Source organism: Mauremys reevesii, linkage group 1 (genome assembly GCF_016161935.1).
Source record: "Mauremys reevesii isolate NIE-2019 linkage group 1, ASM1616193v1, whole genome shotgun sequence".
NCBI lineage: Eukaryota > Metazoa > Chordata > Testudines > Geoemydidae > Mauremys > Mauremys reevesii.
The window spans coordinates 52,879,733-52,905,498 of record NC_052623.1 but is presented as its reverse complement, the minus strand read 5'-3'; the positions used below and the strand labels follow the sequence as shown (position 1 = coordinate 52,905,498).

The 25,766-nt window shown below is 42.5% G+C and overlaps 2 protein-coding genes across 5 annotated transcripts in view; both read right to left on the bottom strand.

Annotated features, from left to right (window-relative positions):
• Positions 1-11,886, bottom strand: part of BRCA2 (BRCA2 DNA repair associated) — an 89,154-nt gene extending 77,268 nt beyond the window's left edge. The window contains exon 1 of the mRNA XM_039489095.1: positions 11,776-11,886. The gene's annotated coding sequence lies outside the window, so the exon portion shown is untranslated. The remainder of the gene's footprint in view (positions 1-11,775) is intronic.
• Positions 11,887-12,802: 916 nt separating this feature from the next.
• Positions 12,803-25,766, bottom strand: part of FRY (FRY microtubule binding protein) — a 385,515-nt gene continuing 372,551 nt past the window's right edge. For 3 of the 4 annotated variants that reach the window (XM_039535002.1, XM_039535008.1, XM_039535019.1), the window contains 4 exons: positions 20,901-20,918; positions 17,800-17,910; positions 14,747-14,949; positions 12,803-14,208 (listed from right to left, as the gene is read on the bottom strand). In XM_039535002.1, the coding sequence (XP_039390936.1) occupies positions 13,950-14,208; positions 14,747-14,949; positions 17,800-17,910; positions 20,901-20,918 (591 nt within the window). In that variant the 3' untranslated portion in view covers positions 12,803-13,949. The remainder of the gene's footprint in view (positions 14,209-14,746; positions 14,950-17,799; positions 17,911-20,900; positions 20,919-25,766) is intronic. The other variant, XM_039535030.1, reaches the window with a different exon arrangement.

Here is a 25,766-nt window from a genome sequence, read left to right as displayed (position 1 = left end):
ATTAAGGGGGTTGGATCGATCTGGGGTGGGTTTTTGAGAACGGGGTAAAGGGGAGCGCTCGGTCTGGTGGTGGGAGAGGAGGCTTTTAATAAAGCTTTCAACTTATTATTTGAATATTTGAGAGAGGCGAGTTTTTTTTATTTTGTCCAGCTACGATTTGCCTCTTCCCACCACTGAATGAAACAATTAACCTCTTCTTTAGCCAATTTAGTTTTAGGTTGGCCAAGTTTGTCCTTTAAGACGTCCACTCGGTCTTGTTCCAAGATTTTAACAGTGGCCACTGAGTTTTGGGATCCCCCTGAGTTAGCCTAGACCATTTTTCCAGAAATTTACAGGAGTCCGGACCCTTCTTACAGGAGTCTTGATCCATCCTAAATACATAAAATGAGCCGGCGTTCGTTTAGGGAACTGTCCCGACTTAGACGTCTGGTTACCCATACAGGAGGACTTCACACACCAATCGCACAAGAAGGAAATTCGGGTTCATGAGAGCAATGCCCGGTGCAACACACAAAAGGAGCCCACAGGCTACTGCCTCAATTGCCCTTGCTTTCACACCCAGGGATTTACCCAAAGTGTGGTGCGGCTGCAACTGTGCAGATTCCACTCACTCAGACCGCAGGGACAGGAACCCCTTGGTTGGCCGATCCCCGGACGGAGATGGCACCCAGACTCAAACACTCCACAGGAAGACGGATAGACACAGAGACAGAACAGTCCTCAGTCCGGACAAAACACAGAAATAATTACCTGACCAGATTCCTGATGTCAGATCCCGGGATCCCTACCAGAACAGAGTGGGAACCAACAGGTTCAATGGCATAGACTTCACTGTGGTCGTGCACCTTTCTGTTCTGGTGGAGGACCGCTCAGGCCAAATGCCCAGGTGCCGGCTGCCACGGTCGTCCTACAAAAACAGTCAGGAATCACACAGCCCTAGTGAAGACGGTTGCCATCTCGGTGGAACCTCCAAATTGTCAAAGTTAGACTCAGGACTCACAGTTTGTCAGACCACTCTGTTTTATTAGCACAGCGCTCTGCTAATAACACCCAGATAATGTGAGCACCATGCAAGACACAAACTATCTAATTTATACAGATAAAAGGGTGAGAACTTAACAAGATAACAAAGGAAGCAGAATCAGATAAGTTTACCTGGGCTAGGCATGCATATCTTATTTCCTTACTTAACTATTACCCATCTTCTGTTAATGTTTCGCCATTAGCACCATTGTTTATGCCTAATGTTTCTTTTCCTGGCACCTGTATTTCAACATTTCTTATTTCTGCTTAAAGGTACATACAACATTTCTTTAATCCATTCTTATTTTTACAATATAATTCATTCTACTTTCACAGTCCTCACCCACAACTATTTCACATTTGGGGACAATATATACCTTCAAGTCAGCGGCACTGCTATGGGTACCCGCATGGCCCCACAGTATGCCAACATTTTTATGGCTGACTTAGAACAACGCTTCCTTAGCTCTTGTTCCCTAACGCCCCTACTCTACTTGCGCTACATTGATGACATCTTCATCATCTGGACTCATGGAAAAGAAGCCCTCGAGGAATTCCATTGTGATTTTAACAATTTCCATCCCACCATCAACCTCAGCCTAGACCAATCCACACAAGCGGTCCATTTCCTAGATACTACTGTGCTAATAAGCGATGGTCACATAAACACCACCCTATAACGGAAACCCACTGACCGCTATACTTACCTACATGCCTCCAGCTTCCATCCAGGACACACCACACGATCCATTGTCTACAGCCAAGCTCTAAGATACAACCGTATTTGCTCCAATCCCTCAGATAGAGATAAACACCTACAAGATCTCTATCAAGCATTCTTAAAACTACAATACCCACCTGCTGAAGTGAAAAAACAGATTGACAGAGCCAGAAGAGTACCCAGAAGCCACCTACTACAGGACAAGCCCAACAAAGAAAATAACAGAACGCCACTAGCCATCACCTACAGCCACCAACTAAAACCTCTCCAGCGCATCATCAAAGAGCTACAACCTATCCTTAAAGATGATCCCTCACTCTCACAGATCTTGGGAGACAGGCCAGTCTTCGCTTATAGACAGCCTCCCAACCTGAAGCAAATACTCACCAGCAACCACACACCATACAACATAAACACTAACCCAGGAACCTATCCTTGCAACAAAGCCCGATGCCAGCTCTGTCCACATATCTATTCAAGTGACACCATCATAGGACCTAATCACATCAGCCATGCCATCAGGGGCTCGTTCACCTGCACATCTACCAACGTGATATATGACATCATGTGCCAACAATGCCCCTCTGCGGTGTGCATTGGCCATGCCGGTCTCTGTGCAGAGGAATGAATGGATACAAATCTGACACCAGGAATCATAACATTCGAGGGCCAGTGGGAGAGCACTTCAGCCTCTCTAACCACTCAGTGACAGACTTGAAGGTGGCAATTTTGCAACAAAAAAACGTCAAGAACGGACTCCAAAGAGAGACTGCTGAACTCGAATTAATATGCAAATTAGATACAATTAACTCAGGCTTAAACAGAGACTGGGAATGGTTGGGTCATTGCACTAATTGAATCTATTTCCCTATGTTAAGTTCTCCTCACACCTTCTATGGGTCATCTTAATTATCACTTCAAAAGTTTTTTTTCTCCTGCTGATGATAGCTCGTCTCAATTGATTAGACTCTGCCTGTTGGTATGCATACTTCCACCTTTTCATGTTCTCTGTATGTATAAATATCTCCTGTCTGTGTGTTCCATTCTATGCATCCGAAGAAGTGAGCTGTAGCTCACGAAAGCTCATGCTGAAATAAATTTGTTAGTCTCTAAGGTGCCACAAGTACTCCTGTTCTTTTTGCGGATACAGACTAACACGGCTGCTACTCTGAAACCTGCCAGAAGACAGAATACAGGACATTGGTCTTACCCAGTATGGCCATTCTTATGTTTTCCTCAACTCCCTTTGCAGATAATTAACAAATATACTAAACAACACCATACGTACATGCAACCTTAAGGCATCTCACTCTTAACAGTGAAAATTGACCATTTATTTCTGCACTTCATTTTCTACGTCTTAGCCCATTTTTGTAGGACAGTGTTTTGTTTCTCATCCCATAATTGCTTAGTTTCTTTAGTAGCATTTTCTGAGGGACTTTGTCAAAGGCCTTTTGAAAGTCTAAATAAATAATGTCCAGCAGTTCTTCTTTATCCACTATTTTATTGACATGTTCAAATAATTCTTATAAATTAATAAAATACATTTTTCCTTTGCAGAAACCAAGTTGGTTAGACCCTATCACTTCATGATTTTCCAGGTGTTTTATTATTTTGAAATGACTATTTTAACTAATTTCCTAGGTACAGATGTTAAGTATACTGGTATGTAGTTGCCCAGATCACTGTTAAAGCCTTTCTAAAATATAGGTACATTTGTTACTTTTAAATCCTTTGGTACAGTAGCTGTTTTCAATGACAGATTACATATTTTGCTAGCAGCTCAGTTACTTCATATTTGAGCTCTTCAGAACTTTTAGATGCATACCACCTGACACTGATGACTTAGGGCTTTTTGAATCATGAAGTTGTTATAGCATATTTTCTTCTGATGCCCCAGTCACTGATACTACCTCATCTTTACTACCAAAAAAGATGAGATCCAGAGTAGGTATCTCTCTATCATTCTCTGTGGTGAAGACTGATGCAAAGGAAACATTTAACTTCTCAGCAATGAGAATAGGGTTTAGGGAGGTCTGGGCTACAGTTTTTGTACTGATTTAACCATATTGGTTTAGAAATGAGTGGTTTAATTGGTGCTGCTTCCAAGTGTGGACGGACATACACTGGTATAAAGGTGCTTGCATCAGTAGAACTTATTACATTATACAAATATAAGAATATTCATACCAATATAAGTGCAGGCATACAACAGGGTTGCACCTATGTAAGTATATCTTATCTGTTTCTAAACCTGCATAATTGATACAAAAACTGTGTATAGAAAAGCTCTAGGAATAAGATCTAGGACAAACTTGGGCTAGAGACCAGACTCTGAGACCTTCCCTCATCATGGGTCTTTCTTCGCAGTGTAGACATACCCTGAGTGTACAAGAACTCTTTAACAATTATTAATAGCTGCCTTTCAACAGTTTAAGAACCTAGCTTCACTGACTGCATTCCGCAGATGTGTGTGTCTAGTTGCAACCCAGCTTATTCAGGCCTCTAGTTAAAAACCTTTATTTTTATCAATTTCCCTCACAATAATTTTTCTTTTGTTAAAAATAGGAATTATGGGTAAGTCTGCAGCCCTGCCATCATAGGCAATGTTATAACCGATCCATGTATTGGTAGAGCATAGCTAGTCATCTCCAAAGAGTTTGCACTCTTGAGCTACTTTTAGACCTTGATTGATTTTGGATTCTCAGGGCATGTTTACATTATGCGCTGGATCCATGGGCAGCGATCGATCCAGCAGGGGTCGATCTATTGCGTCTAGTCTAGATGTGATAAATCAACCGCTGAGTGCTCTACTGTCAACTCCGGTACTCCACCAGAGCGAGAAGCATAGACAGAGTCGACAGGGAAGCGCCAGCTGTCGACTTACCACAGTGAAGACACCACAGTAAGTAGATCTAAGTACGTCAACCTCAGCTACATTATTCACGTAGCTGAAGTTGCGTAATTTAGGCCTGGTCTACACTAAGGGGGGGGGGGGGTCGAACTAAGGTACGCAAGTTCAGCTACACGAATAGCGTAGCTGAACTTGAACTACCTTAGTTCGAAGTACTCACCCATCCAGACGCCGCGGGATCGAAGTCCACGGCTCCCCCGTCGACTCCGCCACCGCCGTTCGCGGTGGTGGAGTTCCGGAGTCGACGGGAGCGCATTCGGAGTTCAATATATCGCGTCTAGATTAGACGCGATATATATCGAACTCCGAGAAGTCGAACGCTAGCCGCCGACCTGGACGGTAAGTATAGACGTACCCTTAGATTAATCTCCCCACTCCCAGTGTACACCAGGCCTCAGAGTGGCTCGTAGCACTTTTTATAATTTGCAGGTAGCTAAACAATTGCAATCTTTGTTGATTATGGGGACACTGCTGCAGCTATAAAGCCTTTGTTGTGGTGTTTTCTACTCTGGGCAACACTTGAAGATCAAGAGGAAGCTACATGCATTTCATGTAAAATAATGTAGCTTGTCTGTTTAGTGAGGATATCACAAGGACAAGGCGAGTGAGGTAATAACTTTTATTGGACTAACTTTTGTTGACGACAGAGACAAGCTTTCAAGCTGCACAGAGCTCTTCCTCAAGTCTGAGCTTTGTGCAGCTTGAAAGTTTGTCTCTCTCATCAACAAAAGCTGGTCTAATACAAGATATTACCTCACCCACCTTGTTTCTCAGGTGCAATTCAGAATATTAGTTTTGAGCAATAAAGGTTTTCATGTTTACAAATATTACAAACTATAGGTAAGCGATCAGGTGACATCCTGGGCCCATTGCAGTCAATGAGCATCTTGCCTTTGACCTCAGTGGGGCCAGGATTTCACCCATATTGTTATACAACATAATTCATTCAATGTCTGAGTATAAAGTAACCAACTGATTTCCCTTTCCACCAAAGACACCACCACATTACTTTAGTTACAAGATAAGAACCAAACTCATACTGAATTATTTTGTGTGTGGAACTTTGTAAAGTATTTTGCTTATGCTGTGTTTCAATGTAACATGTAAAATATCATCTCCCGCTTTTTTTGGAGCGGGAGAATGGAGATGCTCATTTAGACCCTAATGCCGCAAAGATATACTTTCTTAACTTTGGGCATCTGAGCAGTGCAATTGACTATAATGGGACTACTAGTGTAAGTAAATTTAAGCATGCACATATTTACAGGATTGGGGATTTTGACAGACTGGCTGATGACTTTTCTCTCACTTGAGATTGATGTTATGATAGTGTTTAAAGTCTTTCCCTCTTGTGATGACTGCATGACTAACCCTGGCGTCAACTACCGAGAAGCAGGACATCTTCTAGAGCAGGGGTTCTCAAACTTCATTGCATCGTGACCCACTTCTGACAACAAACTACTACACAACCCCAAGAGGGGGGACTGAAGCCTGAGTCTGCCCAAGCCCCTCTGCCCTGGGCAGGGGGGCCAAAGCCACAAGGGCTTCAACCCCAGGCAGGGGGCCTGTAACCTTGGCCCCACCGCCCAGGACTGAAGCCCTCAGGCTTGGGCTTCTGCCCCGGGCGGTGGTGCTCGGGTTTCAGCTTTGGCCCCAGGCCCCAGCAAGTCTAAGCCAGCCCTGGTGACCGCATTAAAATGGGGTTTTGACCCACTTAGGGGTCCCAACCCACAGTCTGAGAACTACTGTTCTAGAGAATGAATCAATGGTCTGTACTTTAGGCTGGCTGTCGGAATCTTCTCAGTTCTTTCTGATTCCTGTTCCTAAACTGAGTTACCAAGAGTTCAAGATGGTTTTGAACACTGCACAACATGCTGAAAGGGAAAAATTGCATCTGACAATTAACAAAAATGCTAAAACTTTCCGAGTGGGGAGACAAAACAACTTGTACCCAAAATAATGGGGGATATGATCAAAGCACAAATCTCAACAGTTAGAGCATGTTGGTAAACAATCTTCAATCCACTTCACAAAACCTCAGAATTACTATACAGAAGCACTAATTAATGTCTGTTAAATTAAAACTCCTACATCAGTCTTGAGTGCATACTTTTTTAAAGACTACATGTAAAGGACTTACGCTACATAAGGAATAGGTAATACCTTGCCAACTAAAAGGGAGTATGAATATAGCCATAAGTGAAAGAAGTTCATTATTGCAGTTAAGTGACTTCAAGCTATGTATCCAGGCCATGAGTGCAGGGAGCACATGTCCAAGTAACTTACCTCCGTTCATAACTGAAGAAGTCACTAATACTTGACAGAAGGCAGTTCTTAACATTGGCTGGAATCCCACTCTAAATTCCTATACCAAAAGCTTCAGTTGGCCTTCAGAGTAGTTGTGGTGCTTGATTCTGTTTAGTGTGGCTCTGGTAATTGCTGCGGCACCGGTAGAAAAACTCAGTTGTGCTGGGAAGTCTAGAACTCCTCTTTCCTTAGTGATATGACAAAAATAAGGATATTGCAAAACCTGAGTCTTCACAAAGAGCATTTCTGACTAAGACAGGTCCCATGCTGCAGGTATCACTCAGGTAGGGGGCTGGGTTCCAATGTGTCTGTACATTGACCTAGTCACAACAGTTAAGATCAAGGACAGAAGTGATTAGAGTGAGGTCCTGGAGAGTCCAGAATCTTAATTTCGTGTATTAAATTCTTGCTCTGCCAGAGGATCTGTGTGTGATAGTTATAGCATTGACAAGTTTAACTCCATTGTTGCTGAGTTATTTCCCAAACCCAGGAAAGGTACTGAGTAGCTGAGAAGGAAAGTTGGGGGGGGGGGGCAGAGAAGAGGATAGGATTGTCATTTCTATGTGGAAGCAGGGAAAGAATTAACAAGGATTTGAAGGGAATTTTAATGCATGTCAGTCAGTTAGCAAGAGTTAGGCTAGCTGTAACCCTAATGACGTGAGACTTGTAGAAGCAAGGATAGTGTGAGGTGAGAGGAAAAGAACTGTGTAAAAAGTTATTACGACCTTCTACTGATAACCAAATATGCAGGCTTGCGTCTTCTAGGAGTGAGACAAATAAGATAGCAGAAAGGCTTATGTATAAACAAAATGCAGTTGTTGCTCTATCATTGTCTGTATTATTGCTAGTTATTGTCTGTAACAAAGGTATAAAGGTATACGGATCGTTCCCCTTCGAACCCCATGGCGCCACAATCGAGGTAAGAGACCTTTTGAAATCTCTATTGGGGTGTCGGAGGAGGACTGTCTGTGGGGACGTCTGTCTCTGTTGGGCTCACGCCATCTGAACTTATTGACTGTGCAGCAAGATCAGATGCAAGTGGTATTGGGGAAAGGCCCCAACAAGGTTAGTTTATAGCAGTACTGGGAACTGCTGAGTTGGCCAACAAGGTAAATGCATAGGTAAATGCATAAGGTAATGCATAGGTAAATGCATTAGAATGCACCGGTGCTGAGGGGTTTTTACCGTCTCAAGAGGGGTTGCCAGACATCTGCATATGGCCTCTTGGCTAGCAGCCCTACATTGTCCCATGTGTGATCATCAAGGGGCACCAGCAGCTGCATTGTCCTTGACCTGGTACTGCAGCAACCGCCCTTAACGGAGGGCCGCATAGGCGACCCATTCTCTGGATCTTTGTATTGACAAGACTCCTTAAAAGAAAACAAAATAAAGTTTGGAGCCAAAAAATCTGCATTTCACCAACCACATGACACTCCGAGGTTCCAGAGAGCCCAGGCAAACTGGAAATGAGACAAGGTGTCTGCTATGCCATTATCCATGCCCGGCACGTGCTTGGAAGAAAAAACAAATGTTGAAGGTTAAGCATTGGAGAACAAATACCCTTACCAACTTTCTAATCCTGTGCAATCTGAAAGTTTGGCTATTGATAACCTGTACCCCTGCCATGTTGTCGCAACAACAGCACACCCATATATTAGACCCAAATTAATAACCATTTGTATCTCCACAATGATACTCCCTTACATTTATTTAGAAAACTTTTCCACACCCACAAGTCTTACTACATCTGTATAGCGACTCATATGTAATGGTGTGGTCTGGCTATGCCAGCTGGTGCCACTGCCAGCCAGGCACCAAAAGCCCGCCCCGGGGCAACAACTCTTCAAACAAAGTTCAGCTCAAAGCCCAGGTAGGTTAATGTCTCGAAAAGGGCCTTCTGTTTTGTCCTTCGCTAGGTATTTCCCCAACTATATAGCCAGCAGGGGCGGCTCTAGACATTTCACCGCCTCAAGCAGGGCGGCATGCTGTGGGTGGCGCTCTGCCAGTCGCCGGTCCCATGGCTCCGGTGGACCTCCCGCAGGCGTGCCTGCGGAGGGTCCGCTGGTCCCGTGGCTCCACCGAAGCCGCGCGGGACCAGCAGACCCTCCGCAGGCACGTCTGCGGGAGGTCCACCGGAGCCGCCTGCCGCCCTCCTGGCGACCGGCAGAGCGCCCCCCGCGGCATGCCGCCCCAAGCATGCGCTTGGCATGCTGTGGTCTGGAGCCGTCCCTGTTAGCCAGGGCCTGAAATGTGTCCAACAGGTGAAAACACTCATTTGATCCAGCTCGCTCTGCGAACAAAAACTCAAGTATCAGAGGGGTAGCCGTGTTAGTCTGGTTCTGTAGAAGCAGCAAAGAATCCTGTGGCACCTTATAGACTAACAGACGTTTTGCAGCATGAGCTTTCGTGGGTGAATACCCACTTCTTCGGATGCAAGCAGTGGAAATTTCCAGGGGCAGGTGTATATATAAGCAAGCAAGAAGCAAGCTAGAGATAACGAGGTTAGATCAATCAGGGAGGATGAGGCCCTGTTCCAGCAGCTGAGGTGTGAAAACCAAGGGAGGAGAAACTGGTTCTGTAATTGGCAAGCCATTCACAGTCTTTGTTTAGTCCTGAGCTGATGGTGTTAAATTTGCAGATGAACTGGAGCTCAGCAGTTTCTCTTTGAAGTCTGGTCCTAAAGTTTTTTTGCTGTAGGATGGCCACCTTAAAATCTGCTATAGTGTGGCCAGGGAGGTTGAAGTGTTCTCCTACAGGTTTTTGTATATTGCCATTCCTAATGTCTGATTTGTGTCCATTTATCCTTTTCCTTAGAGACTGTCCAGAACAAAAACTGTGCAATTAATGCACTATTTGGTTTAGTTCCACTGACTGCACCACTGGCCAGTGCAACACTATACTAAATTTCTGAAAAGCTGCACAGGATACCGACCAGCCCATGGGCATAGCCTTGTCGAAATAAAATTGCCGGCGGTAGGCATCTTAAACAACCACCATTATTAAATGCCCAGGAAATACTATTATGGGCCCAGGCCCTTTTCGGGCTTGTTGCGGAATGAACAGACCCCTGGCACCCTTGGTGTTATGCCCTTGAACCACAGTGTGTGATGCCACCTTATTCCAGTTTGTGTTGCTGCCGTTAATGGAAACTGCTTATGACATGCCCCCAAACATATTAGGTGCCCACCTAATTATATTTGTATAATTAAAGGCTGGGTTGCTGTCTGGGTAGGCCTGTACCATAACACCCGCCTAGATGATGAGGGCAGCCTCCCCATTTTTTCATGTTCTAGGCACCTGTGGCCTCTTGAGCAGTTCGCTGTTTTGCTTGCCTTGTCCATGTTTACTGTCTGTGAACACCTTCCTGTGCCATAGGGATATTACATGCACAAATTGCCCGTGAGGATTCTATATTTAGTTGCACTGAGTAGGTGAACTCCCATTGGGTAAGCTACCCCGGCATAACAATACTGCAGAGTCCTGCTCCCCTATAGGCCCCCCGGGAGTGTCTACCCTGTCCCCTGCAGTTACATGCCCTGATGGCTGATGAGTTGCCATGTGCCTCTTCCTTGTGCTGCTGCTGAAACTTGAGCCCATGCTGGGCCTATCCTGTCACCCTGTGCAGACCCCTCACACCTAGCTGCCTGAAGCTGCTGTTGTAAATGCAAATTAGCTTTCAGCAGCTGTGTAATACCATCAGTCCCCCTCCTCTCCCCCGAAGGTGCAACCCCTAGGTGGGTCTGCCCAGGCTTCTCAACCTTCCACTCCTGGGCCCAGAGTATTTAACAACCCAATCAGCTGACTCCTGTTCCCCTTAGGTGAACTCGCTGAGTGACTGGTTAAGCACGGTCCCTGCACCTGGTTGTGGCCCCTGCAACTGCCACCCTTTGCCAAGCTGGAAGGCCAGATACCACCTCTGCCACCCGTTTCCCCAACCTCTGTGTGGTTTAGATCACACTCACCCCCAGGAGCAGCATTACCACCATCCCTTGGGTTAGGTGGAAGAAAACATCCTGGTTTTTTAGGTGACCGTGCGCCCTTTGAAGCATTGTAATGCTGTGGAGAAAACCTCAGAAACATCATCACAGACCATTTGCTGCACATCTTAGTTAAGCACCCCGTTAATGCACACAGCCCGCTCACCTGAGTCCCTGGACACTCTCCTATGATCATTTGCCTCCCTTAGTCCATGAGGCTGCCCTGGGTTATGCCTTGGGTTATTAAACACACAATCCTGAGCAGTAACAGTCCACGTACTTGTGAGCCCAATTGCCCCTGCTGCAGTACTGTCTGTCTGGGTTTCCTTTCAGTCCCTGGGCTCCCTTCGGGCTGCCCTGCCTGTGCCTGTCCCCTTTCCAGCAAAGGTATAGGCACATGAGCAGCAAGCAGCACACAGCTATGAAACAGATACATTGGCCTTGCCTTCTTCTGTCCCTCCCGATGTTAATTGTCCCTTGCTCCCTCCCACTCCCAGGAGACACCCACTTGCTCCAAGTGAAATGAGAGGAGGGGCCAAACCCATGCTGATGTTTATAACTCCTCCTTCCTAGGTGGTGAGTCATCCACCATGCTGACTGCTTCCCCCCCTCCCCAATGCACACTGAATTCCTTGATTGTCAAAGGCTGATTGCTTCACCTCCTTGCAAATTCACCCTCCCTGGTTGCAGCTTCCAGCCTGCCTATGGGTGGAAGTACCTGGGGCAGGGGACGCTAGTTCCCCTTCTTTTCACTGTCCCCTTTGCCTGTGCCTGCCCTTCCTTGTCTCTGGGGCTGGGGGAGGGGAGTAACACCCCCGTTTTCCTGAACGTACCCTTCTCTGTGCCCCTGGAACCATGCTGTTTCCAATGCTGTTTGCTGCTTTTCTGGAGCCATGCTTTCTTGGGGCCATGCTGCTGCCACGTGGTCCTGCAGCAAGCCTTAGAGCCCCAACCTGTTCCTGTTCTGCTGACTTCCTTGCTGCTTTCACATAGAGTCTTGCCTCACCCAGGTTTTGTACCTTTATGCACATTCCCGGGGTTGAGTCATTGCTGTAAAGTTGACCACCGAGCACCTTTTGCAGCAGTTTCTGACTTTCTTCTTCTCCCTCCCCCCTCCTGCCCCCCAACCACAAAGCAGAGCTGTCCTTCTTTGAGTAAGCCCACACAAATTTTGCCCCACCTTTAGTTGTGGTCCAGTAATTTTAGTACTTGTAGCCCTGCAGGGTCAACATAGAGCTGAGAGATGGATTATATACCTTTTTGTGAAGCAACACAGTTGTTTACCAAGTTCCAATTACAGGACCAATCACTTATAGCTGTGCAAGCACGGAATAAGAGAAGGGTGGCAAGTCATTGTGTGTTCAAAGGAAGAAATGCTACTTGACTCTCAGATGCCAGATTGAACTGGCAACGCTGCCAGTTAGAAGGTGTTAGTACCTGTAAACTAAGAACAGCTGAGATGGAAATCTTTCAGACACAAAGCTGGAAGGCCACAGTGCTACAGTCATAGTCACTTCTCAGAACTGAACTTTAAACCATGAGATTTTAGAAACTTGTTTTTTTTAAATCTACAGTCAATTTGCTCTTCCCCTGTCCATGTTATTGCTAAGGAACAGAATACAGATATCTTACATTTTCTTTCTGTATAATGGGCTTAGACTTTTCAGAAGGAAATAATTATGAACATTTCAGTGTCTGCATGTTATTAATAGCTTGAGTCAGTATTGTAGCCTCAGTCAAGAACAAGATCTTCAGCAACCCAATCAGCACATACGCAGTTGTGATATATGACTTTTATATTTTAGTTAAATGAATGTACTGATCAAAATATCAACCAAAGTTACTTCACAAAAAACTAAGTGTATTTACAGCCTGAATAAGTTATATAATGTCTGAATAAGTGTGTCTCAGATGTGCAACAGATTTACATGCACACATTTAACAGCAGTTAAATGTAAGGAAACAAAAACATACAAGAATGACTTATATTATATACGTTATATATATTATGTATTATGTTATATATATATATATAACAAATTAAATAAGACATCTTTTTAAGAACGTAAAGTGAGAACTTGCATTTCACATTAATATTTTAAATTTTATAGTCCAAATTTATATTAAATAAAAATATGCATGCGTGAGAGTTCAAAAGATTTTTGAATATGTGATGTGACTTTTTCCTACAAAATGGCAAGGTAAATCAGATCAACCATCCTTTAATAGTATAAATATATTAATAAAAGCAACCTTCTAGTAAAAAGCAGCCAAAGTCCTTAACGAAAAGAAGAAAGATAAAAAGGGAAAATCTACCTAGACCATTCATGGCATTCAGGGCCTAAGAACAGACCTCTGCAATATGATCCAGTACCTTCAGAAACAGTAGCCTAGCAACATTAGGAAATGTACTTCGTAGCAGCTCATTGTTTTCAGATACAGTAATCATATTCAAATTACAGTGTACAGTGAATTGTAGTCCATTTACAATTTGTTTCATATACACAGGCTCTCAGCTTTCGACCAATTTTGCAATGTTCTGTGGCCAGCTTCATTTTGCCCAGCTTTTGCTCAACCAAACAACACAAAAAAGAGAAAAAATGTTCACGTTTTATAAGAAAAAATATTCTATAGTGAAGGAAACATTGCACTTTTGCCAATCTAAAATAATTTTCTACAAAGGAAGTACTGTTCAGTGTAGTAGGCTTTGGTATGCAATGGAAGTCACTTCTTCAGTAGTGAGTTGCAGTTGCTCAGTGAAATGCTAACCAATTTTTGTGCAACACAGAACAAAGGATTCTGTCCTGGATATTCTAGGCTTCCTTTGTCCTTATAGTATTGCTACACATTTGAAGTTCTGCCCACCTCTTTTTAGAAGAAGTCCTAAATGTAACAAGAGTTAGTACAGCTTGACCAAACTTTTCTAAGGCTGAGAAGACACTGAACCACCTCACTCCAGCAGGGCAGCACTCCCAGCTTGAAAGAGAAAGGGGACGCAAGACTCCTGTCAGAGACTTGTGCCGGAAACACTGGAGTCTGGAAGAAAAGTATTGATGACCCGGTAACTCTGAGCTCTGCGAATCATGTCGCGAATCTCTATATTCAGTTCCATTAGTTTGGTACAGATTTCAGTCAGGCTCTGGTTGGAGCCCACTAGTGCATAAGTGCCCGTCTGGCCCAGTGTTTGATGCCGGAAGTAAATATTCAGTAGTGTCTGGACCTCATCATCAGAACTGCTTCCAAAGATGTCATTTGGCCACAAACTCCTGCAGTGCAACCAATGGAAAGCATATTTATGTTATTACTTGTTTGGTGAGATGATATTTGACACAGATATATACATCAATTGTATTTTCTACATATCTGTAATTATACTGGAACTAAATAATTTCACAACACTTACTTGTTAATCAGACCCAGAATATTAGACACTGAATTCACATACCATATGAAATGCAAGCCCCATCATATAAAACCAGAAAATAAAAACTCATACAAAGAAATGGAAATGACAATGGGCTGGATCCTTAACTGGTGTAAACTAATGATTTACACCTGCTGAGGATCTGGTCCTACAAGTGAATTAATTTTCAAAAACCAATTTCACTGCAGTACTTTTGATCTATACTATAATTAAAGAAATTAGGATAATGAGTTTTGTTTGATCTAGTATTAACATCCTCAAAGTTACTCAAGATATCACTTAAATGTTCTTGCTGGAGAAACAATCCACTTAGGAAACTGATAAAAACATGTGTTTTTAATAATGTGACGGTTTAGTATAAATCATGTGGGAAAACTTGCCTGCATTCTCTTATTTGTAGTAAAGCTTTACCAAGTTCATTGCTTTTTAAACACTCCAACATGGATTGAATGGCTGCTTCTGTAGAACTGAATGTGGGCTCAGATAAGGCAGCTTCCATATTTAGAGGATCAGCTGCAATAGCAGCAGTAGCATCTTTAAGATTTTTCTTTAATTCACTCAGTTCTCTTGACATATTTAGGAGCTGTTCAAAGACAAGAATTGATAAACATATTTATATTTTCCTTTTGTATCAAGAAGCAGCAATACATTTCAGATCAGCTCTAACATCATATTAGAATTATTTGTTGCTTGTGAACAAACATCCTTTTAATACAAAAACAACGCTTCTCCATCTCAATGGCAAAAGTTTTCTCATTGGTGTGTACAGTATATGCATCTACTGTACACAAACTGAAAATATCTTATTTTTATTCTTTATTCAATCCTCTGCTTTGCATTTGGCTTTTAACATATCAGAACTCATCTAGCTTTCAAAATATAGCATATCTAACAGGATCAGCCCCCTGAAATGTTCAATAAGGAGATAGTAGTTGTGTAACCCTTTTACTGGACAGAAAATTTAACGTGGCAAAAGATAGACAATTCACAATGCCTTAATTTGGTTCTAAGGATGTAACAGAACATGACAATATGTGATAAACATGTTCTATTGACTGTGACAGCAACTGACAGTGGCTATTTCTTTAAACAATAATTAATGTATCCAGCAAAACATGCTACTTTCATGATTAAAACTATTCCTCCAATTGTTTTTTTCCACTCTGTAGGTTGCATCCATTGTAACAAATGATCCCATTGAGTCACTCATTAACCTCAGGTATTGTGCTAAAATATGTTTACAAAATCAACCCTCTACTAAAAAAATTACTAAGATCTTAAAAAATAAAGTTTACCATTCATGGTATTAGAGTCCTAATAACTGTCCTCTGCAATATGATCCATTACCATCAAAGAGAATAGCCTAGCAATATTACAAAACATACTTTGCAGCAGCTTCTCAAGATAAAGATATGGTAATATTCAGATTGAGTGTAGTGTCCACACCACAATCACACTTGAATTAAACCAATAACTATATAAATTAAACAATCCCCAATTACTACAGAATCTGCGAGCCAGGGCCGGCTCCAGACCCCAGCGCGTCAAGCGCGCGCTTGGGGCGGCATTTTGCCGGCAGGGCGGCAGGCGGCAGGCGGGTCCGCTGGTCCCACGGCTCCAGTCGACCTCCCGCAGGCATGACTGTGGACGGTTCGCTGGTCCCGCAGCTCGGGTGGACCTCCCGCAGACATGACTGCGGATGCTCCACCGGAGCCGCGGGACCAGCGAACCCTCCGCAGCTGCGGGAGGTCCACTGGAGCCGCGGGACCAGCAGTCATACCTGTGGGAGGTCCGCTGGTCCCGCGGCTCTGGTGCACCTCCCGCAGGCATGACTGCTTGGGGCGGCCAAATTCCTAGAACCGCCCCTGCTGTGAGCTACTTGCTGTATACACTTTACAATTTGAAACTTCTTGTTCTAAGAATACAATCATATTAAAAGCGCTAGTTCTTTCCCACTACTTTCATATATAACACATTTTTACAAGGAGAAAAACATATGCTGTAATTTATTTTATCATCTTCTCTTAAGTGATGACCACAGAATATACAGTGGTTACATGAAAAATACCGTTTCTTAATTTATTATGTGTTTTGGAATATTTATGAGAATATATTTGCCTCCAAAACCTGCTGATGTGAAGCATTTGAAAAAAGTAATCTGTGTAGAAATATCTGAAGAGAAATGGCCAGTTATCAAGCTCAAAATAGACCATTTGTGTGTCATGGTTTTAGAACTACTATATCTCAAAGATCTAGTGAAAAATTTTAGGAAACATTTTCTAAAACAAGTGTTACAATCTTTATGAATCACATTAAAATTAAATGACTATGATGATATAGTTCTTCGTACATTATAATTTTAATATTTTTTCTTTTAAGTGAAATTCGTACTCTTGGATGGAGTCAGATCGACAGCAGTATAGACTGGAGACCTTTGTGAATCCACAGAAGAGGTACGGCATGAACACTTACAATACAAGCTTAAGGTCAAGCTATACTACAGAATTCTGCCAGCATAGCTCTGTCAGTCAGGGGTGTGAAGAGGTATGATCCCTGACTGAGACAGCTGCTCTGGGAAAGCTGCAGTGTAGACTCAGTTACACCAGAAAAAATGTGCTTTTGCTGGTATAATTATATCTGCACTAGAAGCTTTTTATTTCATTCGGGGGTCTGGAATAAGCAAAAGTGCAGTATCGCCAGTATAAACTGCATCCACTAGGAGCACTTTGCTGGTATAGTTATAGTGGCAAAGTGCTCCTAGTGTAGATCTGGCCACAAAGTCCAACTAATGTCAAACATGCCCTAGAATAAGAATCATTTCCAGACAATGGAAGCAAGGTCAATTTCCCTGAAAATTGTCTTTGATCCTATAAAGACTTATGCACTTACTTAATTTTACATAGTGCACCTCTACCCCGATATAACACTGTCCTCGGAGCCAAAAAATCTTACCGCGTTATAGGTGAAACCACGTTATATTGAACTTGCTTTGATCCGCCGGAGTGTGCAGCCCCGCCCCCCTGGAGCGCTGCTTTACCGCATTATATCCAAATTCGTGTTATATCGGGTTGCGTTATATAGGGGTAGAGGTGTATGAGTAATCCCAACATGTTAAATTAAGCATTTGAGATAAATTTCTGCAGGACTGGGCCTAATTTAGTATTCTCACTCATTACCATGCAAATTACTGAAATTACCATTGAAGACTGACTGCATAAAAGAACTCAAACTTTGAATCACTGTACTGTCTTTTACATACAGTGCAGAATTCCCAAACACATTTTAATTCAGACAAAGGAGTGTTATAGAAACATTTAGTTTGGAGACCCATAGTTCAGGTTAATAATTAATTTTTGGTGAAATCATTTAGAAATAAAAATACAAAGAAACAGTGATTATTTTAGTAGAAGGCTTGGTTGTGCTTATGACATACCTCTGGCATGGAACTAACTTCATGCACCTGTCCAATGAGTTTACAGTACGACTGAAAAAGCAACAGCAGCTGGAAGTGGAGCTTATATAATCTCTGACACAGTTCCAATTGCTAAGGAAAGATGTATAGGAGGAGAAAACATTAATAAAGAGCAGCAGATTTTGGGTCATTTTTGTGCAGCCAATAAAACATATTTGGGGATATATCTATTGCTGTTTCTCTGGTAGCTGGTTAGCATGATTTTACTAAACTATGATCACATATCAGAGTGAAAACACCCACAATATTGTTTTGTCTGTAGCTGGTCACAGTTCAGAATAATAATTCCTAACTCTTATATAGCACTTTTCATCAGTAGATGTCAAAGTGCTTTACAAAGGAGGTCAGTATCATCATCCCCATTTTACAGATGGGGAAACTTAGGAGTAGAGGAGTAGTAACTTGCATATATATCTAATGCTTTTAAAATTCAAAAGTGGGCAGAGAGATGTCTTCTGAGAGAAAGGAAATCCAAACTGAGGTCCTGTCCCATGACTGGGACTGCTAGGTGCTATGATATTACAAGTAATAAACGATAATAAGGATAACAAGGCAGTGCTCCAATTGAGCCAAATGCTCCCTTCTGCTTCTATGAGTGGAAAGGAACAAAAAGCAGTGAATCCAATCATGTGGACATAGAATGTGTGGGGGAGGTAGGAAGTGCTGGTTCTGCCATATAAACTTCCTTTTCCTCAACCTTGATGTACTCTGGGGTGGGGATCAAGTTCCATAGGTAAGGGGAGTTCTGGTCTCTGTGGTATCATTCCTGCCATCTTAAGTTAATATTGCCCCAGGAGAATTAACTTAAAATGATTCTCTTAACACGATGTGCAACTCCATCCCCAAGGGGGGGCTGAGGATCCCAAGGTATCATGGAACGGCTATAGCAGTTATGAGGTTCAGAGGAGCAGAGAGACCTGGAGTTGTGGCTTTCCCAAGAGTGTGGGTTTTAGGGTTCTGAACCCTCCGCTAACTCTACCGGTGGACCAGGGGCCAAATTCTGTGTCCCTGACTGAACTTATGAGGTGGAAATGCTTTGAATCCAAATTCAAGGAGCTTCCTGTCTCTCATGCAGGAAGGATTAACTTGTGCAGGGAATGATTTGTCTTAGAGACTTTTTAAAAGAAAAAACAAAACTTTTAAAGCTTCAAAAGGGACCAAAAGGACTTGTGCCTAGACATAATCTCAGTGGCTGCTTTTGTTGCTTTAGAAGCTTGTTAACAAAAAATACCTCACAAAAGGCTTTATGAGACATTGTCCATTTCACCAACTCTACCCCAAACCAGTATTATGTCAACTCTTTATTAGAACAAGGAGGGCTGAACACAGCTCATTCTGAGTGTTACATGATGAAATCACTTAATGGCAATGCAAAGTGCTTCTTCCCCATCTCCCACATGAGAGATTAAGTATGATACTTCTGTAATTTGTAACCAGCAATTAGTTAGAAACAAGGTTCCGATTAAATCACAGAGTATTACCAACCCTTGCAAATTGCAAGTTCCAATATCTCCACAAGTCACAAGAGTTTGGCCAGGGTTGGAGCCAGTCTCGCAATGACATGAGAAGCTCCTGCCCTCTGGTGAATTTCAGCACTACCTGGAGGGAAAACCCCCCTGACTGGCTGCCTTCCCCACATGCTCACTTCCTGGGGAACAGCAGCCAGAGCTAGAGCTGCTACAGGAAGCAGGCAGAGCTTTCCCCCCTGTGCCCGCAGGAAGCATTCTCACAAGAGTGGGGAGGAAGGAACAGAAAAATCCCATTAGCTTAGGATGGCTCCACTCCCTCCTTCCCTCCTGGGAACAACTTGCTCTCTCCTTGCAACACCCAGCCTGGCAAAGGAGAGAAGAAGAAACCTACTGCAGCTGCCTCCACCCCCACACCGGTAGCTGCAGAAGGAGCAGAGCTGAGGCTTGGGGGTGGGGTGCAGATAGGGTGGCCAGATGTCCCGATTTTATAGGGACAGTCCCAATTTTTGGGTCTTTTTTTATATAGGCTCCTATCACCCCCGATCCCCGTCCTGATTTTTCACATTTGCTGTCTGGTCACCCTAGGTGCAGAACTGATGTGACGGTGGGGCAGATGTGAGGGCAGAACTGAAGGGGTAATTTGAGCAGTCAAAATTGGGGATGAGCAGAATTAATGTGACAGGCAGCTCTGGTAAGGAGAAGAACTGATTTGGGGATTGGGAGGGCAGAATTAATTCCTGGGCAGGGGAATGAACAGATATGGGGTGATTCTTGCTGCAGGGGCAAAATCATTTTACCCAATCAGTTTGGGAGAGTGGGCCACAGTAATTGTCACACATGCACTGGGGGCAAGTGGGGAGAATTCAAAAATCAAACACAGACCAAAAAACACAATATAACATTTTTTAAAAATCTCATGATTTTGAGGGGTTAACTTGTGATTTTTGAACCTTTAGGATAGCCAATACTATAGTTTTAACATTCAGTTTTTCCCTTCTGACTACTAGATTAAGCTAACATAATTGTGCAAAACTAAACTAATATGAATTAAATGTAAGTTTGATATATTCAGCAGTTAACTATCGTATCATGCAGCTTACTTTTTTATTTGTGGATACTTATTGAAATGACAACATGGTGAAATTGTTCAAATTAGGATATGATGAAAACATTTTAAAACCTAATTTAAAATTAGTATTTCCAATGTTTCACAGAGATATATTGAAACAATACAAGTTTTAAAATAACCACATCAGCTCTCCATTCTAGCTTATTAAAGCTACTTAGAGTCTGGACTGTTAAACAAGACTGACTCACATTCAAAATTAATTTAAAGAGCTGTTCTAAGTGGTGTGTGACAATGCCAGAATTTGTAATAGTAGCTTAGATTTCTGCTTCAAGAGAAAAGTGACTCAAAACACAACTTAGTTACTTATTTTAATAATAATATGTTGAATCAAAACTGCTAAGGAAAAAATGAAAAGAAAAAGGGAAAACATGCCAAGAGATAAAAAGAAAACAAAAAACCGGTAAAACCAGGCTGTATTAGTCCATCTCTAGATGGACAAAGAATATGAAAGAACTTCAACTTACTGCAAGAGATTCCATTTGCTACACAGCAAGCATGGCACAGGAAAAAGGAAAGGAAAGAAAGTATAGTGTCAGTGTAATGCATGCAATAGGAAGCACAGCCTTTCTTTAATAGCTTAACTGTCAACAATATTAGCATTGCTTGCCTCAGTTTGCTAAGTGGTTGAAAATGTACCATCCACACATCATGCACAGCATTCTCATTAAAACCAAGCTTTACTCCTAATGGTAAATTACAAACTAACTGAAATCAGTTAGATTTTGAGATTTATTAGTCCCAATTTCTCCCAGAGTGTATTTCCAAAAATCAGGAAATTATACCATCAAAGTTTCCACTGCTTAATGATTTTTAAATGAATAAATTTGGCTAAGTTTGGTCTTTTTATTATGGACAAAGAATTCATAGCACAGAATTTCTCAAAAGTTTATGCAGTAGTTTCAAATCGTTAACAGAACTGAAGCAAAAATGTTGTGTTATATGGCCATATAAGGTCAAATACTATTTCCATTAAAAACCCTGTGGATTCCAGGTTTATAACTGGGCATTTTAGAACTGAAAAGTTTTGTGTATAACTTTTAAGTTGTGATTTATTTTAAAGTCTGAACTTTAAAGAAAGTTCCCTTCCTGAAAAAGGAGAGATGCTCTCTTTTCCTTTTCCCAGGAGCTAATGTTCACTCTAATATATCGGTCTATGCATTTCTAATACAGCTTTCACCATTTTGTCGAGGTTCCATATCAGGTCTATAAAACCATCATGTCATCAGTTTTACTCTCGCATAAACCTACACTGACATCTTCCCAGATGCAATGTGATGTCAGTGCACATGCAATGATGTTAATGAACATTTGTAATTGTTATAAAATATTTTATATTATTATTTAAAAACAAAGAAGGCAAATACAAAAAAGTTAAATGCTAAGGGACTATCTTGGCATTGCCAAAGCAAAGGAATTCAGCCCTGTCCTCATCCCATTGTGCTTTGATATTAAAGCATATATGAATTTAAGCTTGCCCAGTTTCCTACATTACCTCTATACAATGGGATGAGTTAATGACTGAATGGCAGATTAAGCTCTAAATGTGCTGGCTTTTGTGGTGGTTAACATTAAGCCTTTGACATTATTGGTCAAATTCCATGCAGTTTATGTAATTAAGCCTTGTACAACTAAATATAAGATCAAACAGGAAGAGATAAGACAGATTACTGTGCCAGTAAATTCAGAACTACACTGATTTGCATTTGTCAAAGCATTTCACTTATATATTTCCAAATTTTGACACCATCTTCAGGTTTTATGTGAACTTTTAAAAATCCCTGATTCAGTAAATAAGTGTGTCCTAATCTACCATGGAATTTACTTTTTAAAAGTGGGGGAAAGCAGTCAAAAAAGAGTGAATTCCATGGTCTGTTGTTCAAGAAAAGCTGCCTTCTCTCCACTGCTTCCAAAAAGAAAGTGTGTGCGTGCGGGGGAGAGGCGCACGCGGGGGGAGGGGTGGCACAGAGTAATTCAAGAGAAAAAAACTCTCCCTGCACACTGAAAGAAAACATACCACTCTTTAAATAAATATTCCAAAGATTCTCTAGGTTAATGATGCCCAGCCCCAACTTGGCTCTATAATTTGATAATGATTTTAATTCCTCATCCTGGCTCCCTCAGCATGAAAAGTAATATTCCTTGGAAATTGAGAGGGTAATCAGTATTTGACTGAGAACTCATTTGCCTTCCCCTGCCATTTAACTGTTCGGGCAGAATGACTTTAGCACTCAAAGGTCTCTCAGGTTCCAGTCTAAATCTTCTTGGTGAGAATGTAAAGAGGATAGAGAATAGTTGACAAACCTGCATGGTAAAAACCCTGTAGGGATTAATGTTACCTATATTTTTCAAATAGGTCTAAGAAAGAAAAAATAAGAAAGTCACTGTGCTTCAGTAAAATTGTGATTTATCTTTTTTTCAGGAGAAGAGTAGTTTTTCAGTTTTGACAAGATCAGAACCGGGGCCATTAAAATAGAAAGATGGCAAAGAAGTAGTCTGATGCCGGTAAGCCTTCTTGTGATTTTAAGGAAGTACTTATAGGTCCTAAAAAGAGATGGGAGTCACCCCATTATTCTGAAAGTGCTAATCTGACTCCAGACTAGACAGACACTTTAAAGGTAATACAATTCTTAGCCATTCATTGACACAGGAGAGTCCCACAGGAGCTGAGGCATTCAGCAGCAAGTGGATGATGTTTGGGTGTTCTAGTCCTCAGCATTGGTTCTACTGTTTTCAGATGTTCTGCTGCAAGCCTTGGAAAGTATGAGAGAGAGAGAGAACATGTGCTAATATATCCCAAAGTAACTGCTGGATTTGAAGGCAGTAGAAACTGTGCTCAGCCTGTAGCTGTATTTTGAATAGCTATGTATTACTCCTTTCCAGGAGCTGGGTGCAGGAGCCAATTCAACTCCATGTTTAAAGGCTGCATTTTCCCATTTGTAGTCAGACAGTATAGAGGACTTACATCATTAACAGAGTTCCTAGTTTAGCTTCAAGAGTTGCTGTGAGTGCTCAACCTTACTGCAACTGAGACTTGATTCCAGATCTTCCTAATCCTACTTTATCAGGCAGCCTTCTGTGGCTAATCCAGTAGGAGTTAAACCAAACTGGCATCAAGTAGGAATCACACCTTGTAAAATGACTGGTTTTACCCACATAGTTGTTATTGGGGCATTCGATGCACTGGATGAGGTGCATCACATGTTGTGATAAGCATGTGTAGGACTTGTGAATCTTGAAAGGTGTGTTGTGTGGAGTATTGATCATCGTAGCAGTGGAGATATGTCTGCAGGGTTTTGCAACTGTTGTTCTGGCAGGGGCTGGTGGTACTTTGAGTTGGTGTGTCCTGGTCTGTGGGGAACTTGCTTTTGATGATGAGCTTGGCAGGGTTGAGGAGCTGTTCGAAGGTCAAAAGAGGGAGTTCATGTGCCAAGCAGCATTCTAGGACCTGTGTATAACCTTTAAATGGCATTAAAGAGTTTAAGTACTGCTCATAGGTGCCGACTCTGTGGGTGCTCTGGGGCTGGAGCACCCACGGAGAAAAATTGGTGGGTGCTCTGCACCCACCAGCAGTTCTCCGCACCAGCTCACCTCCGCCTCTGCCTCCTCCCCTGAGCGCACCGCATCCCCGCTTCTCCTTCCAGTGCTTGCTGCTGCAAAAAGCTGTTCTGCAGCATAACAAGCTGTGGGAGGGAGTGGGGAGGAGCGGGAATGCGGCATGCTCAGGGGAGGAGGCGGGGCCGGGGATTTGGGGAAGGGGTCCAATAGGGGCAGGGAGGGGGAAGAGTTGGGGTGGGGACATTGGGGAAGGGGTTGGAATGGGAGCGGAACAGGGGCGGGGGGGGCAAGGGTAGAGTCGGGGCAGGCCGGGGAGCGGGGGATCGAGACCACCCGGAGAAGTTGGTGCCTATGCTACTGCTTCCTCTGTAAGACAGAGGGCCTTTCTTTTACCAATAAGTATTTTATTCTTTGGCATATCCCCATCTTCTTCATTCTGTGCTTGTGTGGAACTATCGTTTCATGCTCAGGGTGAAGAGCAGAAGAAAGGCATGGAGAAAATTACTCACCATTGTAGGAGTTATTTTTCCCTTCCCAATGATACTTTCTCAGCACATGCTTCCCTGGAATCTTCCTCCCATTCTACTTTTGATGAGTAAGTAGAATGAAAAGTGTTGAAGAAGAAAGGCCTTTTGGTGAGAAGGACTGTTTCATATGGACAGGTGAATGGGATGGGAGAAGAGAAACGTATGAATCTGTCGATCAAAAGTCCTACCATCTTGTGAACTCCCAGGAATAATACATTTTGTGTTGAGGGAACATTACTGGGAAGAGAATAGGGATTCCTGCAGCAGTGAGAAACACTTCTTTTCATTCTGACCAACAAGTAGTTTGTATACTAACCCTTTTTTCACAAAACACACACATTAACTCTGAAATAGAGAACACCTTATTAAAGACAAACAGAACACAACTGTAATATGACATTCATATTTTTAGATGTGTTTAGGCCATTTAGTATCTTATGCAGATTCTATGTACCCAATTTTAATCCCCTTTGTGTACCATTCTGTGCTCTCTCTATTCCTTCTGCTTTATTTCCTTTTAAAATAATGAACAAGATGTTGCAACATGAGACTGAGAATTACAGTTATGAAAGCAGGGATGGGTGAGAACGAGGAAGCTTTAAAACAGCAGTACATCAACAACTTTTTAAGCTACTGTTTGATTTCTGTTCTAGTACAGTGGGAAGACAACGATTAATCAGATTCTAGTCGTTAAACCTCCACACAAATTTTATCTCATATTTGAATTGTATTTATAAAAGCAGTAAGGAATCTTTCCCCATATCCATCGAACAAATGGATATAAACTGGCCATCAGGAAGTTTAGACTTGAAATTAGATGAAGGTTTCTAACCATCAGAGAAGTGAAGTTCTGGAACAGACTTCCAAGGGGAGCAGTGGGGGCAAAAGACATATCTGGCTTCAAGACTAAGTTTGATAAGTTTATGGAGGGGGTGGTATAATGGGATAGCCTAATTTTGGCAATTAATTGGTGTTTGACTATTAGTGGTAAATATGCCCAATGACCTGCGATGGGATGTTAGATGGGATGGGATCTGAGTTACTACAGAGAATTCTTTCCTGGGTGTCTGCCCACATGCTCAGGGTTAACTGATCACCATATTTGGGGTCAGGAAGGAATTTTCCTCCAGGGCAGATTGGCAGAAGCCCTGGGGGTTTTTCGCCTTCCTCTGCAATGTGGGGCACAGGTCACTTGCTGGAAGATTCTCTGCACCTTGAAGTCTTTAAACCATGATTTGAGGACTTTGA